The sequence below is a fragment of the Cherax quadricarinatus genome, chromosome 88, assembly GCF_038502225.1.
Source record: "Cherax quadricarinatus isolate ZL_2023a chromosome 88, ASM3850222v1, whole genome shotgun sequence".
Lineage (NCBI taxonomy): Eukaryota > Metazoa > Arthropoda > Malacostraca > Decapoda > Parastacidae > Cherax > Cherax quadricarinatus.
The window spans coordinates 13,249,544-13,268,063 of record NC_091379.1 but is presented as its reverse complement, the minus strand read 5'-3'; the positions used below and the strand labels follow the sequence as shown (position 1 = coordinate 13,268,063).

The 18,520-nt window shown below is 40.5% G+C and overlaps 1 protein-coding gene across 4 annotated transcripts in view; it reads right to left on the bottom strand.

The window, feature by feature from the left end:
* Positions 1-18,520, bottom strand: part of LOC128698470 (NFX1-type zinc finger-containing protein 1-like) — a 412,092-nt gene that overhangs the window by 16,252 nt on the left and 377,320 nt on the right. For all 4 annotated transcript variants that reach the window (XM_070103988.1, XM_070103990.1, XM_070103989.1 and 1 more), the window contains exon 12: positions 12,379-12,620. In XM_070103988.1, the coding sequence (XP_069960089.1) occupies positions 12,379-12,620 (242 nt within the window). The remainder of the gene's footprint in view (positions 1-12,378; positions 12,621-18,520) is intronic.

Here is an 18,520-nt window from a genome sequence, read left to right as displayed (position 1 = left end):
ATCTCCTGGAAAAGAAATTGGACCTCAAGTGCGTGCTAGTAATGGACAATGCACCTGCTCATCCTCCAAACTTGGATGACCTAATTTTCGAGGAGTTTGGGTTCATCACAGTAAAGTTCTTGCCCCCAAATACCACTCCTCTCCTCCAACCCATGGACCAGCAGGTTATTGCAAACTTTAAAAAACTCTACACAAAAGCAATGTTTCACAGGTGCTTGACTGTGACCACAGACACTCACTTGACCCTAAGGGAATTTTGGAGAGAACACTTCAGCATCCTCCATTGCATAACCCTTATAGGTATGGCTTGGGAGGGAGTGACTACCAGGACTTTGAACTCTGCCTGGAGAAAATTGTGGCCAGGTTGTGTCGACAAGAGGGATTTTGAAGGATTTGGGACTGACCCTAATGAGCCTATGTCTGTTGTAAAATCAATTGTGGCACCTGGGAGTTCCATGGGGTTGGATGTGAGTTTGGAGGATGTGGAAGAATTAGTGGAAGACCACAATGAAGAGCTCACCACTGAGGAGCTGCAAGAGCTTCAGCAGGAATGATGGCAGAAATGACATGTATGCCAGGGATGGGGTTCACTTATCTAGGTGTGGGGTGGGAGCACTGGCCAATGCAGTGGAGGGAGCTGTTAGGTCTTTAAACTAGGAATAGTTAGTGGTATGGGTTTTGGCGGGAAAACTGTGAAGTCGCAGGGTAGTAATATGAGTACTAGGAGAAGTAGTAATAGGCAAAATGAGGTGGATATTGGAAAGCCAGTGGCACTAATTGACAAGGACAGTAATAGGTTTAGTGGAATAACAGAAAGGAGCAGGAAGGGTAAAGAGAGAGGAGGGTCTTTAAATATTTATTACACAAATAGTCGCAGTGCTAGGAATAAGATGGACGAGTTGAGACTAGTTGCTAGTGCAGGTAACATTGATGTATTTGCCATTACTGAGACGTGGTTTAATTCAAAAAGTCGGGGCATGCCTGCAGAATGTCACATTCAGGGTTTTAAATTGTTCCAAGTAGATAGAAGTGTCGGGAAGGGGGGTGGGGTGGCATTGTATGTCCGAGATCGCTTGAACTGTTGCATAAAAATGGATATCAAGTCTGAAGTAATACATACAGAGTCTGTTTGGATAGAATTTTCAGAGGGGCATGAAAAATTAATTTTAGGTGTGATATACCATCCCCCAAATTTAGATAGGGACCAGGGGAGACTACTATGGGAGGAAATTCTTAGGGCCACAAGGCACAATAATGTAGTAATTCTAGGAGACTTTAACTTTAGTCATATTCATTGGAATTTCTTGACTGGGAATTTAGAATCATATGACTTCTTAGAAGTAGTTCAGGATTGTTTTCTGAAGCAGTTTGTGACTGAACCTACAAGGGGTAATAACCTGCTTGACTTAGTTCTGGCAAACAATGAATCCCTTGTTAATAATTTAGAAGTTTCAGAGGAACTGGGTGCTAGCGACCACAAATCAATTACATTTAGCATTGAATGGAAGTATGATAGTAGGGATAACTCAGTAACAGTCCCAGATTTTCGCATAGCAGATTACGATGGGCTTAGAGAACACTTATCATCTGTTGACTGGGGTAACGAAGAGAGCTATCAATATGACAATTTTCTGAACACTATACATGCTGCTCAAAGAACGTTTATCCCTTATAAAGAAATTAGATCAAATAGAAATGACCCAAAATGGATGAATAATAGGCTCAAATATCTACTAGGGCATAAGAAAGGAATTTATAGGCGTATCAAAAGAGGCGAGGATCATCTTATGAATCAGTATATTGACATTAAGAGGGACATTAAAAAGGGGATAAGAAAAGCTAAAAGGGACTATGAAATTTAAGTTGCTAGGGATTCTAAAACTAACCCAAAAAGTTTTTTCCAGGTCTATAGAACAAAAGTCAGAGATAAGATAGGTCCTCTTAAAAATAACTATGGGCATCTTACTGGCAAAGAGAATGAAATGTGCTCGATTTTAAATAATTATTTTCTCTCGGTTTTTACACAGGAAGACACTAATAATATTCCGGTAATTAATTTTTATATTGGGCCAGAAGAAGATAAATTATGTAACATCACAGTCACTAGTGAAATGGTTGTGAAGCAGATAGACCGACTGAAGCAAAATAAGTCACCGGGTCCTGATGAGGTTTTTTCAAGGGTTCTTAAGGAATGCAAAATGGAAGTCTGTGAACCATTAACTAATATTTTTAATTTATCTCTTCAAACAGGTGTAGTGTCTGATATGTGGAAGATGGCTAATGTAATTCCTATTTTTAAAACAGGGGACAAGTCGTTACCGTCAAATTACCGCCCAATAAGCCTGACCTCAATTGTAGGCAAATTACTAGAGTCAATTATAGCTGAGATTATAAGAAGCCATCTCGATAAGCATAGCTTGATTAATGATACTCAGCATGGATTCACAAGAGGCCGGTCTTGTCTAACTAATTTATTAACTTTCTTCAGTAAAGCTTTTGAGGCTGTTGACCACGATAAAGAATTTGATATTATTTACTTAGATTTTAGTAAGGCATTTGATAGAGTTCCGCACCAAAGACTGTGGAAGAAAGTAGCAGCTCATGGCATTGGGGAAAGGGTGCTCTCGTGGATCGAATCATGGCTCACAGACAGGAAGCAGAGAGTGTCCATAAATGGGGTTAAATCCGAGTGGGGATCAGTAACAAGTGGCGTTCCACAGGGATCAGTCTTGGGCCCGTTGTTGTTTATAATATATATCAATGATCTTGATGAAGGAATTACTAGTGATATGAGCAAATTCGCCGATGACACGAAGATAGGTAGGATAATTGATTCAAACGTAGATGTTAGGGAACTTCAGGAGGATTTAGACAAACTCTACTCTTGGTCAGAAAAGTGGCAGATGCAGTTCAATGTAGATAAATGCAAGGTTCTGAAGCTCGGGAGTGTCCATAACCTTAGCACTTACAAGTTAAATAATGTAGAACTTAGCCATACAGATTGCGAAAAGGACTTGGGGGTTATGGTAAGCAGCAACCTTAAACCAAGATAGCAATGCCTAAGCGTACGAAATAAGGCAAATAGATTACTGGGATTTATATCAAGAAGTGTAAGCAACAGAAGTCCAGAGGTCATACTGCAGCTTTATACATCATTAGTAAGGCCTCACCTAGATTATGCAGCTCAATTCTGGTCTCCATATTACAGAATGGACATAAATTCGTTAGAAAACATTCAGCGTAGGATGACTAAATTAATACATAGCATTAGAAATCTTCCTTATGAAGAAAGATTGAAGACTCTTAAGTTACATTCACTTGTTAGACGAAGAATGAGGGGAGACCTGATCGAAGTGTATAAGTGGAAGATAGGTATTAATAAAGGGGATATTAACAAGGTCTTGAGGATATCTCTCCAAGAGAGAACCCGCAGTAATGGATTTAAATTGGATAAGTTTAGATTTAGAAAGGACATAGGAAAGTATTGGTTTGGAAATAGGGTAGTTGATGAGTGGAACAGTCTACCTAGTTGGGTTATTGAGGCTGGGACTTTGGGTAGTTTCAAATTTAGGTTGGATAAGTACATGAGTGGGAGGGGTTGGATTTGAGTGGGACTTGCACATCAGAGCTTATTTCTTGGATAGCATTGAAGGTTGGGTTGGTCAAATGTTTGTTAGTGAGATGAATTGTAAGGACCTGCCTAGTATGGGCCAACTGGCCTGCTGCAGTGTTCCTCCTTTCTTATGTTCTTATGTTAAGAGCAACACTTCGCAGCTCAGAATCTTGCTGCAGAGGAGGAGGAAGAGAGATGGAAGAAGGTGCCTTCTTAAGAAATTAAAGAGATTTTTACTATGTGGGGTAAGATGGAAAGCTTTATGGAGAAACATCACCCTAACAAGGTTGTTGCAAGCCAGGTTGGCAACATGTACAGTGACAAAGTCTTGGGCCATTTTAGGGAAGTGTTAAAGAGACGCCAGAAACAGAGCACTCTCCACAGTTATTTTGTGAGACAGGACTCCAGTGACTCTCAAGGTGGTCCTAGTGGCATTAAGAAACAGAGAAGAGAAGCAACCCCAGAAAAGCAATTGGTACCTGAGGTGTTGCTGGAAGGGGATTCCCCTTCCACACTATAAACAATCCACTCTCTCTCCTCCTCCAGTCTCCCATACATTAAGAAGAATCTCCAATAAAGGTAAGTGTTATGCTGTTAATGTTTCATTCATCATTTCCCATTGTATTGTTTATGTACTACATGTATATTTCATGTAAAAAAATTTTTTGCTTTAATACTTCTGGGTGTCAGGAACGGATTAATTGTATTTACATTATTTCTTATGGGGAAAATTCATTCGTAAATCGTAAATTTCGTTTATAGTAACGGCTCCAGGAACGGATTAATTACGAAAAACGAGGGACCACTGTACCTTTAGCACTGAATGGAAGTATGATAGTAGGGATAACTCAGTAACGGTCCCAGATTTTTGCGTAGCAGAATACAATAATAATAATAATAATAAAGTTTATTTCTTTGTAAAGGTTACAATGTGTAATTACAATTTAGATTTGCTAAGTACAAAGATAGCCACTATCATGCTGAGGCATTTTGGGCAAACTAATCCTAATACAGTGGACCCTCGAGTTTCGTGATTAATCCATTCCAGAGAGCATGCCAAAAGTCGAAATTCATGAACCTAAAATGATCCTCATTGCTTCGTTCTGCAGTTTTTCCAGCCCTCCAAGCTTCCAGTCAGACACAAGAGCAAGTAGTGGCACAGCATAATCAACCAGTGATCTAATACAGTGGACCCCCGGTACTCGATATTAATCCATTCCTGAGAGCTCATCGAATACCGAAAATATCGAAAAGCGAATCAATTTTCCTCATAAGAAATAATGGAAATCAAATTAATCCGTGCAAGACACCCAAAAGTATGAAAAAAAAAAAATTTTATTACATGAAATATTAAGTTTAATGCAATAGAATAATTACAATAACAATAAAATAATTGACACTTACCTTTAATGAAGATCTGGTGATGATTGATGGGATGGGAGGAGGGGAGAGGTGTTAGTGTTTAGAAGGGGAATCCCCTTCCATTAGGACTTGAGGTAGCAAGTCCTTTTCCGGGGTTACTTCCCTTCTTCTTTTAATGCCACTAGGACCAGCTTGAGCGTCATTGGATTTCTGTCGCACAACATATTTGTCCATAGTGGCCTGTACCTCCCGTTCCTTTATGACATTCCTAAAGTGCTTCACAACATTGTCAGTGTAATAGTCACCAGCATGGCTTGCAATAGCTGTGTTAGGGTGATTGTCATCAAAAAAGGTTTGCACTTTAAGCCACATTGCACACATTTCCTTAATCTTTGAAGTAGGCAACTTCTTCAATTTCTCCATCCCCTCCTCCGAAGCAGTTTCCTCAAGTGTGGCCTCTTGCTGTTGAAGATGATCTAGCAGCTCATCAGTGGTTAGTTCTTCATTGTCCTCCTCCACCAACTCTTCCACATCCTCCCCACTAACCTCCAACCCCAAGGACTTCCCCAATGCCACAATGGATTCCTCAACTGGCATAGGATTCTCAGGGTTAGCCTCAAATCCTTCAAAATCCCTTTTGTCTACACATTCTGGCCACAGTTTTTTCCAAGCAGAGTTCAAGGTCCTCTCAGTCACTCCCTCCCAACCCGTACCTATAAGGTTTATACAATTGAGGATATTAAATTGATCCTTCCAAAACTCTTTTAAAGTCAGTTGAGTTTCTGTGGTCACTATAAAGCGCTTTTGAAACATAGCTTTTGTGTACAGTTTCTTGAAGTTGGAAATGACCTGCTGGTCCATGGGCTGCAGGAGAGGAGTGGTATTAGGAGGCAAAAACTTGACCTTAATGAAGCTCTGCCAAGTCTGTAGGATGACCTGGGGCATTGTCTAATACCAGGAGGCACTTAAGGTCTAATTTCTTTTCAGTTAGGGAATTTTTCACAGTGGGGCAAATGCTTGGTGTAACCAGTCATACAAAAAGTCCCTAGTGACCCATGCCTTACTGTTTGCCCTCCAAAGCACACACAAATTAGCCTTGAGGGCATTGTTTCTCCTGAACACTCTGGGAGTTTCAGAGTGATACACCAATAAAGGCTTCACTTTGCAATCACCACTAGCATTGGCACACATGAGAAGAGTAAGCTTGTCTTTCATAGGCTTATGTCCTGGGAGTGCCTTTTCCTCCTGAGTAATGTAGGTCCTGCTTGGTATTTTCTTCCACAACAGGCCTGTTTTGTCGCAATTAAACACTTGTTCAGGTTTCAATCTTCACTGTCTATGTAATCCTTGAATTCCTTCACATATTTTTCAGCTGCTTTTTGGTCTGAACTGGCAGCCTCACCATGCCTAATCACACTGTGTATGCCACTACGATTCTTAAATCTTTCAAACCAACCTTTGCTGGCCTTAAATTCACTCACATCACCACTAGTTGCAGGCAATTTCTTTACCAAATCGTCATGAAACTGCCTAGCCTTTTCACAAATGATCGCTTGAGAGATGCTATCTCCTGCTATCTGTTTTTCATTTATCCACACCAATAACAGTCTCTCAACATTTTCTAACACTTGCGGTCGCTGTTTCATAATCACAGTTGCACCTTTTGCAAGAACAGCTTCTTTGATTGCCGTTTTCCTGGTCACCATAGTAGAGATGGTTGATTGGGGTTTATTATACAACCTGACCAGCTCCGACACATGCACTCCACTTTCGTACTTTGCAATTATATCTTTCTTCATTTCATAAGTCATTAGCGCCTTTTTTCTCGAAGGGTTGGCACTAGAAGCTTTCTTGGGGCCCATGGTGACTTATTTTGCAGAAATAAGCACCAAACACAGTGATAATATTGATAATATGTAATGTACCGAATGTATCCTTAGATGCGCGCACACTGGCTGGCTTGTAAACACTGGCACACACTTGGCAGTTCAGGCCACACGTGAACACGTCTCATACGAATCGTATCGAATACCGGGTTTTCAATTGAATACCGAGGCAAACTTTTTGCAATATAATGCATCGAATACCGGATTTATCGAATACCGATGCCATCAAATGCCGGGAGTCCACTGTATAAGCAAGAGACATCATTTTCACAATTTTAACTTTAGCACCATACCTGGGGTTTCTGACGTACTAGTACGGCTTACGCACCAGGGTTTTTGACATACTAGTATGCCTAAATTCTAGCGCCCTCAAATCTAGTGAGAGAAATCTGGTAGGCCTACATAAAAAAGAATGGGTCTATGTGGTCAGTGTGCGCAGTATAAAAAAAATCCTGCACACAGTGCGTAATGAGAAAAAAAACTGACAGTGTTTTTGGTTTAAAACAGCGACTTTGCACTGTATTTTTGTATGGTATTTATAATGATATTCTAGTTTTCCTGGTCTTATTTTATAGAATGGAAGACATATTACAGAAATTGATATTATTTTGATTGGTTTTACAATGAAAAGTACCTTGAAATTAAGCTCAAAGTAGCTGAAATCTTCGATTTTTGCCAAAGTTCAAAAGTAAACAAATCATGCTACGCATCCAATACACATCAACTGGTGAGTCTAATATTCTTTCACAAGTGCGCTGATATTATTTATACCATTTCTACGCTAATGCAGTAGTCTGCATAACAGTAAATCTTCTATTTTTTGTGAGAATAAAAATTCAAAGTGGAAAGCAAAAGAATATAAGAGGGGTGTGGGGACATGACTAATGAACAGAGGAAATGTTATTTTAGTGCCAGGAATGTCTTTCTTATTTATTCTGGACCCTATTTGGAAATTGGCATCTTTTGAAATTTGTGTGAAATTGGCAAAATTGCTAAATTCTGACCACTTTATTGGATAGTTTAAATCAGTAAATGGGTGGTTTCTTGTTCTAGCAAAATAGCTATGATTTTTGTCAACCAGTACACTGGAATTGACCGAAAATAGGGCTCAAAGTGGGCAAAATTGCTGATGCGTAAACATCGTCGAGACCACTAACTTTGCGAGAGCATAATTCCGTAAGTTTTCCATCAAATTTCATATTTTTGGTGTCATTATGATTAGGAAAAGATTCTCTATTTTTTCATAAGAATTTTTTTTTTTTTTTTTTAAATTTGTCGACCCTGAGAACAAGTCTGGGAGAGGGCCTGTCAACCCTGAAAGGGTTAAAGGAATGCGAGGTACAGAGCTCTATGGACAGATTTTTGGTGCAACAGAGGTCCAGTGACTCTCAAGTTGTTTCCAGTGGCATTAAAAAAAGAAGGGAAGTAACCCCAGAAAAGGACTTGCTACCTTAAGTCCTCATGGAAGGGGATTCCCCTTCCAAACAATAACAATTTCCACCATCTCCCCTCCTCCCATCCCATCAATCATCACCAGATCTTCAATAAAGGTAAGTGTCATGTATTCTTTATTCAGTACAGTAGTAATTGTGCACGTCTTCTTCTTTTTAGATGCATAAAAATGTATATGTCATGTGGTAAATTTTTTTTTTTTTCATACTTTGGGGTGTCAGGAACGGATTAATTTGATTTCCATTACAGTGGACCCCCGAATTTCATGATTAATCCGTTCCAGAGAGCCTGCCGAAAGTCAAAATTCACGAAACTCGAAACCATTTTCCCCATAAGAAATAATGGAAATAAAATTAATCCGTTCCAGACACCCAAAAATATTAAAATAAAATATTTTTTTTCAAATTAAATAAACATTTATACAGTGGACCCCCGCATAGCGAACTTAATCCGTGCAAGAGGGCTGGTCGTTATGCGAAATGTTCGCTATGCGAATTAATTTTCCCCATAAGAAATAATGGAAATAAAATTAATCCGTGCAAGACACCCAAAAGTATGAAAAAAAAATTTTTTTACCACAAAAAAATGTTAATTTTAGTACACACAAACTGAAAAAGGCATGCACAATTACATGACACTTACTTTTATTGAAGATCTGGTGATGATTGATGGGATGGGAGGAGGGGAGAGAGTGTTAGTGTTTAGAAGGGGAATCCCCTTCCATTAACACTTGAGGAGGCAAGTCCTTTTCCGGGGTTACTTCCCTTCTTCTTTTAATGCCACTAGGACCAGCTTCAGAGTCACTGGACTTCTTTCTGTCCATAGAGCTCTGTACCTCCCGTTCCTTTACGATTTGTCTAAAATGGGCCATAACATTGTCATTGAAATAGTCACCAGCACGCCTTGCAACAGCTGTGTCAGGGTGATTTTCATCCATAAAGGTTTGCAGTTCAACCCACTGTGCACACATTTCCTTAATTTTTGAAGTAGGCACAATGGATTCCACAACTGGCATAGGCTTCTCAGGGTTAGCCCCAAACCCTTCAAAATCTTTCTTAATTTCCATACTAATTCTCACCCTTTTTACCACAGGGTTGGCACTAGAAGCTTTCTTGGGGCCCATGGTCACTTATTTTCAACAAACAGAACCGAAAACACTGTAATAATACGAAATATTCCGAGTGTATGCTTGAATGTTACCACGGAGGCTAGCTGGTAAACAATGGGACAGGCGGCACATGTGAGGCTGGCTGAGGCCGCACATTGGACGCGTCTCGGACGAAGTTCGCTGAGCGGGTTTTTGTCTACTATGCGGGGCAAAATTTTAGCGATCAAAGCGTTCGCTATGCGGAATGTTCGCTATGCAAGGCGTTCGCTATGCGGGGGTCCACTGTATACTGAAATCAACAAGAAATCAAGTACATGCATATAAAATATAATAATAACATTACACTTACCTTTACTGAAGACTTCTGGGTGGATGGAAGATGGGAGGAGGGGATAGGAGGAAGGTGTACACTACTGTTTGGAAGGAGAATCTCCTTCCTTTAGGACTTTAGGTAGCAAGTCCTTATCTGGGGTTACTTCCCTTCTTTTAATGCCACTGGGAACAACTTGAGAGTCACTGGACCCCTGTCGCACAAAATATCTGTCCAGAGGTGTCGTTTTTTGGTGTTTCTTTAAGATTTTCCTGAAGTGGGACACAACACTGTCATTGTACATGTTGCAGATATGGCTTGTTTCAGCTTGGTCAGGGTGATACTTTTCAACAAAACTTTGCAACTCATTCCACTTGGCACATATCTCCTTAATATTTGAAGAAGGCACCTCATCCACTCCCTGTTCCTCCTCCTCTGAAGCAAGTTCCTCGACTGTGGTCTGATGCTGTTCCAATTGAAGCTTTTGCAGTTCATTAGTGGTTAGCTCTTCCCTGTGGTCCTCCACCAACTCTTCCACATCCCCGTCACTCACCTCCAACCCCGTGGACTTGCCCAGTGCCACAACACCTTCCACAACAGGCAGAGGGTTGGCAGGGACAGGGTCTGCCTCAAACCCTTCAAAATCCCTCTGGAATGTGTTCCTCACTTTATTTACCAAAGGGCTTGCACTAGCTTTCCTTGGGTCCATGATGACTTATTTAGCAGTTGCAAGCACAAAAAACAATGGATTATTATGAAATGTATTGTATGAACCCGAGGGGTGATGGTCACGTGTTGGTAAACAATGGCACACTGAGTGTGAGTGGCGTGGGAGACTGGCTTGGTGTGCGCGGTGATGGGCGGACGAGTACAGGACGGTCGCCGAAACACGAGTCTTATCACAAAACTCGAGGCCAAATTTTGCCAAAAAAAACTCGCCGAAGGTAGAATTTCACGAAAGTCGAGGCTGCCAAAACTCAAGGGTCCACTGTATTTCTTAAGGAAAAATTAATTCGGCTAATGATAATTTCGGCTAACGATGAGCTCTCAGAAACAGATTAATATCGTTAGGCGAGTGCCCACTGTAATGGATTACGTGGTACTCGACACAGCAATCTGAGTATGTTGTAAGTAATACCAACCTCACCAGGCAACATGGAGTTGCCCTTAATTAGTGCTGCATCAAGTTCATAATTAGTGTAAGGAATGTTGCAGTCATCTTCCTTGCTGAGCATAAAGCAAACAAGTCTCTCCCTTGCATCATATTTGTCACTTAATTTCACCTGTGTGGTACTGGGAAGATTGTCATAGCTAGATGTAGCAGCCCAAGCACTGACTAACTCATTCGCCCTATGTAAGAGATGAGGGTGCACGATCTGCCCAGTTCTGCTACTCCTAATTCTATTTATGTCTCTCCATGCGTGGCTAAATGGGGTGTGAGCAATGAGACCACTGACAAATTTTCCCAGTCTGTTTGCCGCAGCTCTGTCATACGCTCTCTGGCAGCAGCAAAGGCAGTTTGAAAGAGCCTCAGCTTTCCAGGGGTACGATGTTTTCTATAGGCTAGGCCTAGTCTGTGAGCAGCACGTTTCAGTGTTCCAAGTTTAATATCACTGTAATAAGTATGGCTTTTATAGGAGGTATGATTATTATGGGAGTCAGTTGGGTTTAGAGTACCAAGAAGTTTCAGAGGCAGCTCTAAGTAGTTCTGAATACTGCTCACAAGGTCATTGTTAAAGGTCTCAACAGAGGTACACACATAGGAATTATACCAGTCAGTCACATGTGCAACAAAGTCTTCATGCTGATCTGTGGGAACATTAAAACATTTCCATTTGAATATCCCACCCAGAAGGTTAGTATTACCAATATCTAGTGAGGTTAGCCTTGGGAAATGATCAGATGATATTTCTGTTACAATGGAAGACACACAGCTGACAGAAGTAATGTTGAAGCCCAGGCACAGATCAAGGATGCCTCCATAGATATGTGTGGGTTCAGGGTCACCTACAATTTGCACATTATCATGATTGTTTAACCAGTAAATGGTCCAAATGTATATAAATGTTTTTTCAACATTTGAAAGTACATAAAAAAAGTAGTTTTTTTTTTTTACATTTGAAAATGTGTAAAAAAACTTTGATCTACTTTTTTTTTGTTATTGTAAATATGTAAAAAAAAAAACGTAGATCTACTTTTGGAGCACTACACATGTGAACGTAGATCTGCTTGGACCGTTTATGGGTTAAGAGTGACAACAGTTGATTACCATTACGATTACCAAACTGAGTTTCCAATGCTTTTGTGTCTTGCATTATAATCGCCAATAATAAGAGTAGGTTCAGAATGAGCACAAGCTGGGAGCACTGAGTAATTAAACTTATCAGCAGGAGCATACAAGTTAAATATGTTGAGAGCAGAGTTCCCAATATAAATCTTAACACTGTGATATCGAAGAAAAAAGGGAAAACAACATAACACCCAACACCCCGCCATTTTCCACTTCTGCGACTACTTGCTATGATCCAACTGTCCATTAAACTAATGTTTAATATCTGTACACAAATTACCATTCCCTAGACACTGACCAACTGTACTTGTACAGCTCATCCATTTAAATACAATATTATCAAAAGAATTATCTTACCTCTCAGAGAATTCATAACATATGGAGCTGAGATCTGTGGTCTTCTTTCCATGTACATTTTGAGCACAACACTCAACTCCAGGTGCGTGTTGCGTATTATGTCGCTGTAGCGGCGACAGTAATGCACCGGAAGAGTGCACTCTGGACAAGTCTTCAGACCTACTTCTTGACATGGCTTCATCATCCATGCATCCAGCGTCCTCACTTCAATAGCATGTCCACACTCTTCTAACAACACATACCTGCAAAGTGTGATGATTTCAATAATAGATTAACCCTTTTACTGTTGGTGCTGTAATACTATGGCTTACAAGCCAGTGTTAGTGCTGTAGTATTATGCAAAAATTTTAGAAACTTCAAATCTAATGGGAAAAAGCTGGTAGGTCTGTATGTGAGAGAATGGGTCTGCATGCTGTGTATGCAGTATAAAAAATTAGAGAGCCAGTGGTGCATTGTGGGAATGCCATTTCAGTATGCCTTATTCATCATGTCTCGTGGTAAGAAATACTTCACTCTCTGGTGAATTGGGACTTTTCCCCAAGTGTGAGTGAAGATGAATTTCATGGTTTTTAAGAATTTGTGACCTAAAGCAATGCCCAGGATACAAGAAATAATGCTGAAAACCCAGATGACCCTCAACCTTTTACCTCAGGTGCTAGCCTGTCTTGTTCATGTTCAATTGTACCAGAGCAAAAGAGGAAGTTCATATTTTCCAGTGTCCAGGACTCAGATGTGAGCATTGGTGATGATAGTGATTGTGATTTCCAAGCTCTTGATTACAGTTCCAGTAGTGACAGTGAAGAGGAATATTCTCCAGTGAAGCGTCAATATATACGACGCTACATGCATTCTGGTAGTGTGCCATTTGCTAGTCCAAGGGGAAGGACTACATCTTGGAGTACATCCCATGACCCTACACCAGGAACAGACAGTGAAAATGACGATGATATTGTTACAATTGGGATGGATAATATGCATGCAGCATCAGGTGGTGGTGGCGGTGCTATGCTGCCTCATGTGGCACCAGCTGCACCCCATGCTGGTAGCCACACTGCTGACTCAGCACATCCACAACAAAGGCCACACTCAACCACCCACACACCACAACAACCTACACAACCAAAACCAACTGTCAATATCCAGTACCCACCAGTAGACTGCATTTAGGATTAGCAGCAAGGTGCCAACTTTGTCCTCATTGATGCTTGAGAGGGGCTCTTGATCTAGGGAATTATATCTGTGCTCCAGTTCTCTAAATTAAGCCTGAATACTTTCCATCCCCTCCCCCACAGGTATTGTATAATTGTATGGGTTTAGCGCTTCACCATCATAATAATAATATGTAATACAGGTCCTCCATCACAAATCCGGCATCATTGGGACCTGTAGTGTGCCGGATTACTGAGTTTGCCGGATTACAGAGTGGTTAGGTTAGAATACACTTAATAAAATTAACCAACTTGACTTGCACAAAGTTCACTGAACATTGGCAAAAATCGAACATTTCCGCTACTTTGAGCTCAATTTCAAAGTACTTTTGATCATGAAAGCAATAAAAATCATGTCTATTTCTGTAATATATCTTCCATTCTATCAAATGCGTCCAAAAAAATGAGAATACAACCATAAAAACCATACAAAAATATACTGCAAATTAGGCGGCTAATGGCTGAGAAGTGAACTCCCTTATTTATCGTCAGTCTTTTTTATTTTTGTTGTACATTAAGAAGCATCTTTCCATCATACATTGCCGAAGTTTCAATGAGATAGCCCAACAAACAACCGAGAAAAAAAAATATTTACCAAAAATCATACATGGCAAGCCCAAGCCAGGTACAGGAAATAAGTCACTTTGTCTGACTTTTCTGGGTTATCCTAGGTACTCTATACATACACTGCTATGTATGATAATCTATGTAACTGTATTTGTGTATACCTTAATACACTTATTTACTTCTAGTCTGTCAACTGAGTACAAGAAACTGCCCATTCACTTATTTCAACTACCCAATAAAGTGGTCAGGAATTGGCAGTTTGGCCAATTTCACACAAATTTCAACAGATGCCAATTTCAAAATAGGGTCCAGAATAAACAATGCAGACATTCCTGGCACTAAAGTAACATTTTCTCTGTTCATTAGTCATGGCTACAGACCCCTCTTATATTATTCTTGCTTACCATTTGGATTTTTTATTAACAAAAAAATAGAAGATTTACTGTTATGCAGATTACTGCATTATTGTAATAAATGTATAAATAATGTCAACCCGTTCTTGACTGGCAGGCGTCGGACAGGTATTGAACAGTGATGTCATTTGTTTACTCTTGAGATTCGCTTAAGAACAGAACATTTTCGCTACTGTGAGCGCAATTTCAAGGTACTTTTCATCATGAAAGCAATCAAAATCATATCTATTTCTGTAATATATCTTTCATTCTATCAAATGAGACAAAACAAAATGAGAATATAACCATAAAAACATACAAAAATATACCACTAAGCGGTCGCTAATGGCTGAGAAGTGAACTCCGCTATTTATGGTCTGATTTTTTAAATTTTTGGTCTACGTTAAGAAGTATCTTTTCATCATACATTGCCCAAGTTTGAATAAGATAACCCAACAAACAACTGAGAAAATAATAATAATAATAAAAATAATAATAATAATATCTTTATTTACTATACGTACATGTACAAGGTATACAGGCCTAGCTGACATCAGTGACATACTACTGTATAGAAAGGCGCTTGTTATGGCGAATATTTCAAGAAAATTAGGTCAGTGTCCCAGGATAACACCCACACTAGTCGGCTAACACCCAGGTACCCATTTACTGATGGGTAAACATAGACAACAGGTGTAAAGAAACACACCTAATGTTTCTACCCTGGCTGGGAATTGAATATTTACCAAAAATCATATATGGCTAACCCAAGCCAGGTACTAAAAATAAGCCATGTTGACTTTTTTGGGTTATCCTAGGTTCTCTACACATATGCTGCTGTGTGTGATAATCTATATAGTGAAAATAACTTTTGTTTCATGTTTATGGTGCAGTACGAGTATATATCACAGTTAGCCCTGTGCTACACTCCGTTTTCTCTAATATAAGCCACCAAGACAGGGATAGGAGAATGGTATTTGTATACTATATCCTCTTCATACCTCCGTCGAACTGCTCGGTGTTATGCCAAATATTATTTATTCTGGAGTACAGTGGACCCCCGCATACCGATGGCATCACATAACGATTAATCCGCATACCGCTTGCTTTAATCGCAAAAATTTTGCCTCGCATACCGCTTAAAAACCCGCTCACCGATTTTCGTCCGAGACGCGTCCAATGTGCGCCCTCAGCCAGCCTCACATGTGCCGCCCATGCCATTGTTTACCAGCCAGCCTCCGCGGTAACATCCAAGCATACAATCGGAATATTTTGTATTATTACAGTGTTTTCGGTGCTTTTTCTGGAAAATAAGTGACCATGGGCCCCAAGAAAGCTTCTAGTGCCAACCCTACAGCAATAAGGGTGAGAATTCCAATAGAGATGAAGAAAGAGATCATTGATAAGTATGAAAGTGGAGTGCGTATCGCCGACCTGGTCAGGTTGTACAAGAAACCCCAATCAACCATCGCTACTCTTGTGGGCACCAGAAAGGCAATCAAGGAAGCTGTTCTTGCCAAAGGTTTAACTGTGTTTTCGAAACAAAGATTGCAAGTGATGGAAGATGTTGAGAGACTCTTATTGGTGTGGATAAATGAAAAACAGCTAGCAGGAGATAGCGTCTCTCAAGCGATCATAAGCGAAAAGGCTAGGAAGTTGCATGAGGATTTAATTAAAAAAATGCCTGCAACTAGTGCTGATGTGAGTGAATTTAAGGCCAGCAAAGGTTGGTTTGAGAGATTTAAGAAGCGTAGTGGCATACATAGTGTGATAAGGCATGGTGAGGCTGCCAGTTCGGACCACAAAGCGGCTGAAAAATATGTGCATGAATTCAAGGAGTACATAGAGACTGAAGGACTGAAACCTGAACAAGTGTTTAATTGTGATGAAACAGGCCTGTTTTGGAAGAAAATGCCAAGCAGGACCTACATTACTCAGGAGGAAAAGGCACTCCCAGGACATAAGCCTATGAAAGACAGGCTTACTTTGTTGATGTGTTCCAATGCTACTGGTGATTGCAAAGTTAAGCCTTTATTAGTGTATCACTCTGAAACTCCCAGAGCGTTCAGGCAAAAGAATGTCCTCAAGGAGAATTTGTGTGTGCTGTGGAGGGCAAACAGTAAGGCATGGGTCACTAGGGACTTTTTCTATGACTGGTTACACCATGCATTTGCCCCTAATGTGAAAGATTACCTAACTGAAAAGAAATTAGAACTTAAGTGCCTCCTGGTGTTAGACAATGCCCCTGATCATCCTACAATGATGATCTGATAAGAAATATCACCATATCAAAAACAATATACTCAGATCACAACATAATTGAGGTTCAGTCATGTATGCGCGGAGCCCCAGACTGACATAATGAGATTAGTCATGAGGGAGCATTCACCAAATTCAACTTCAATAACAAAAACATAAAGTGGGACCAAGTAAACCAAGTCCTAACCGATATAAGCTGGGAAGATATACTAAGCAACACAGACCCCAACTTATGCCTAGAACAGATTAACTCGGTAGCACTCGATGTATGCACAAGGCTTATTCCTCTAAGAAAAAGGAGGAGTAGATGTAAAACAGAAAGAGACAGGCGCTCCCTTTACAGGCGACGGAAAAGAATAACAGAGCGGCTAAAAGAGGTCAATATATCTGAAATGCGTAGGGAGACACTGGTCAGAGAAATAGCAAGCATCGAACTTAAGCTAAAAGAATCCTTTAGGAGTCAGGAATCGCGGGAAGAACTAAAAGCCATAAATGAAATCGAAAGAAACCCAAAGTATTTCTTCTCCTATGCCAAATCAAAATCGAGAACAACGTCCAGTATTGGGCCCCTACTTAAACAAGATGGGTCCTACACAGATGACAACAAGGAAATGAGTGAGCTACTCAAGTCCCAATATGACTCAGTTTTTAGCAAGCCGCTAACCAGACTGAGAGTCGAAGATCAAAATGAATTTTTTATGAGAGAGCCACAAAATTTGATTAACACAAGCCTATCCGATGTTATCCTGACGCCAAATGACTTCGAACAGGCGATAAATGACATGCCCATGCACTCTGCCCCAGGGCCAGACTCATGGAACTCTGTGTTCATCAAGAACTGCAAGAAGCCCCTATCACGAGCCTTTTCCATCCTATGGAGAGGGAGCATGGACACGGGGGTCGTCCCACAGTTACTAAAAACAACAGACATAGCCCCACTCCACAAAGGGGGCAGTAAAGCAACAGCAAAGAACTACAGACCAATAGCACTAACATCCCATATCATAAAAATCTTTGAAAGGGTCCTAAGAAGCAAGATCACCACCCATCTAGAAACCCATCAGTTACACAACCCAGGGCAACATGGGTTTAGAACAGGTCGCTCCTGTCTGTCTCAACTATTGGACCACTACGACAAGGTCCTAAATGCACTAGAAGACAAAAAGAATGCAGATGTAATATATACAGACTTTGCAAAAGCCTTCGACAAGTGTGACCATGGCGTAATAGCGCACAAAATGCGTGCTAAAGGAATAACAGGAAAAGTCGGTCGATGGATCTATAATTTCCTCACTAACAGAACACAGAGAGTAGTCGTCAACAGAGTAAAGTCCGAGGCAGCTACGGTGAAAAGCTCTGTTCCACAAGGCACAGTACTCGCTCCCATCTTGTTCCTCATCCTTATATCCGACATAGACAAGGATGTCAGCCACAGCACCGTGTCTTCCTTTGCAGGTGACACCCGAATCTGCATGACAGTGTCTTCCATTGCAGACACTGCAAAGCTCCAGGCAGACATCAACCAAATCTTTCAGTGGGCTGCAGAAAACAATATGAAGTTCAACGATGAGAAATTTCAATTACTCAGATATGGTAAACATGAGGAAATTAAATCTTCATCAGAGTACAAAACAAATTCTGGCCACAAAATAGAGCGAAACACCAACGTCAAAGACCTGGGAGTGATCATGTCGGAGGATCTCACCTTCAAGGACC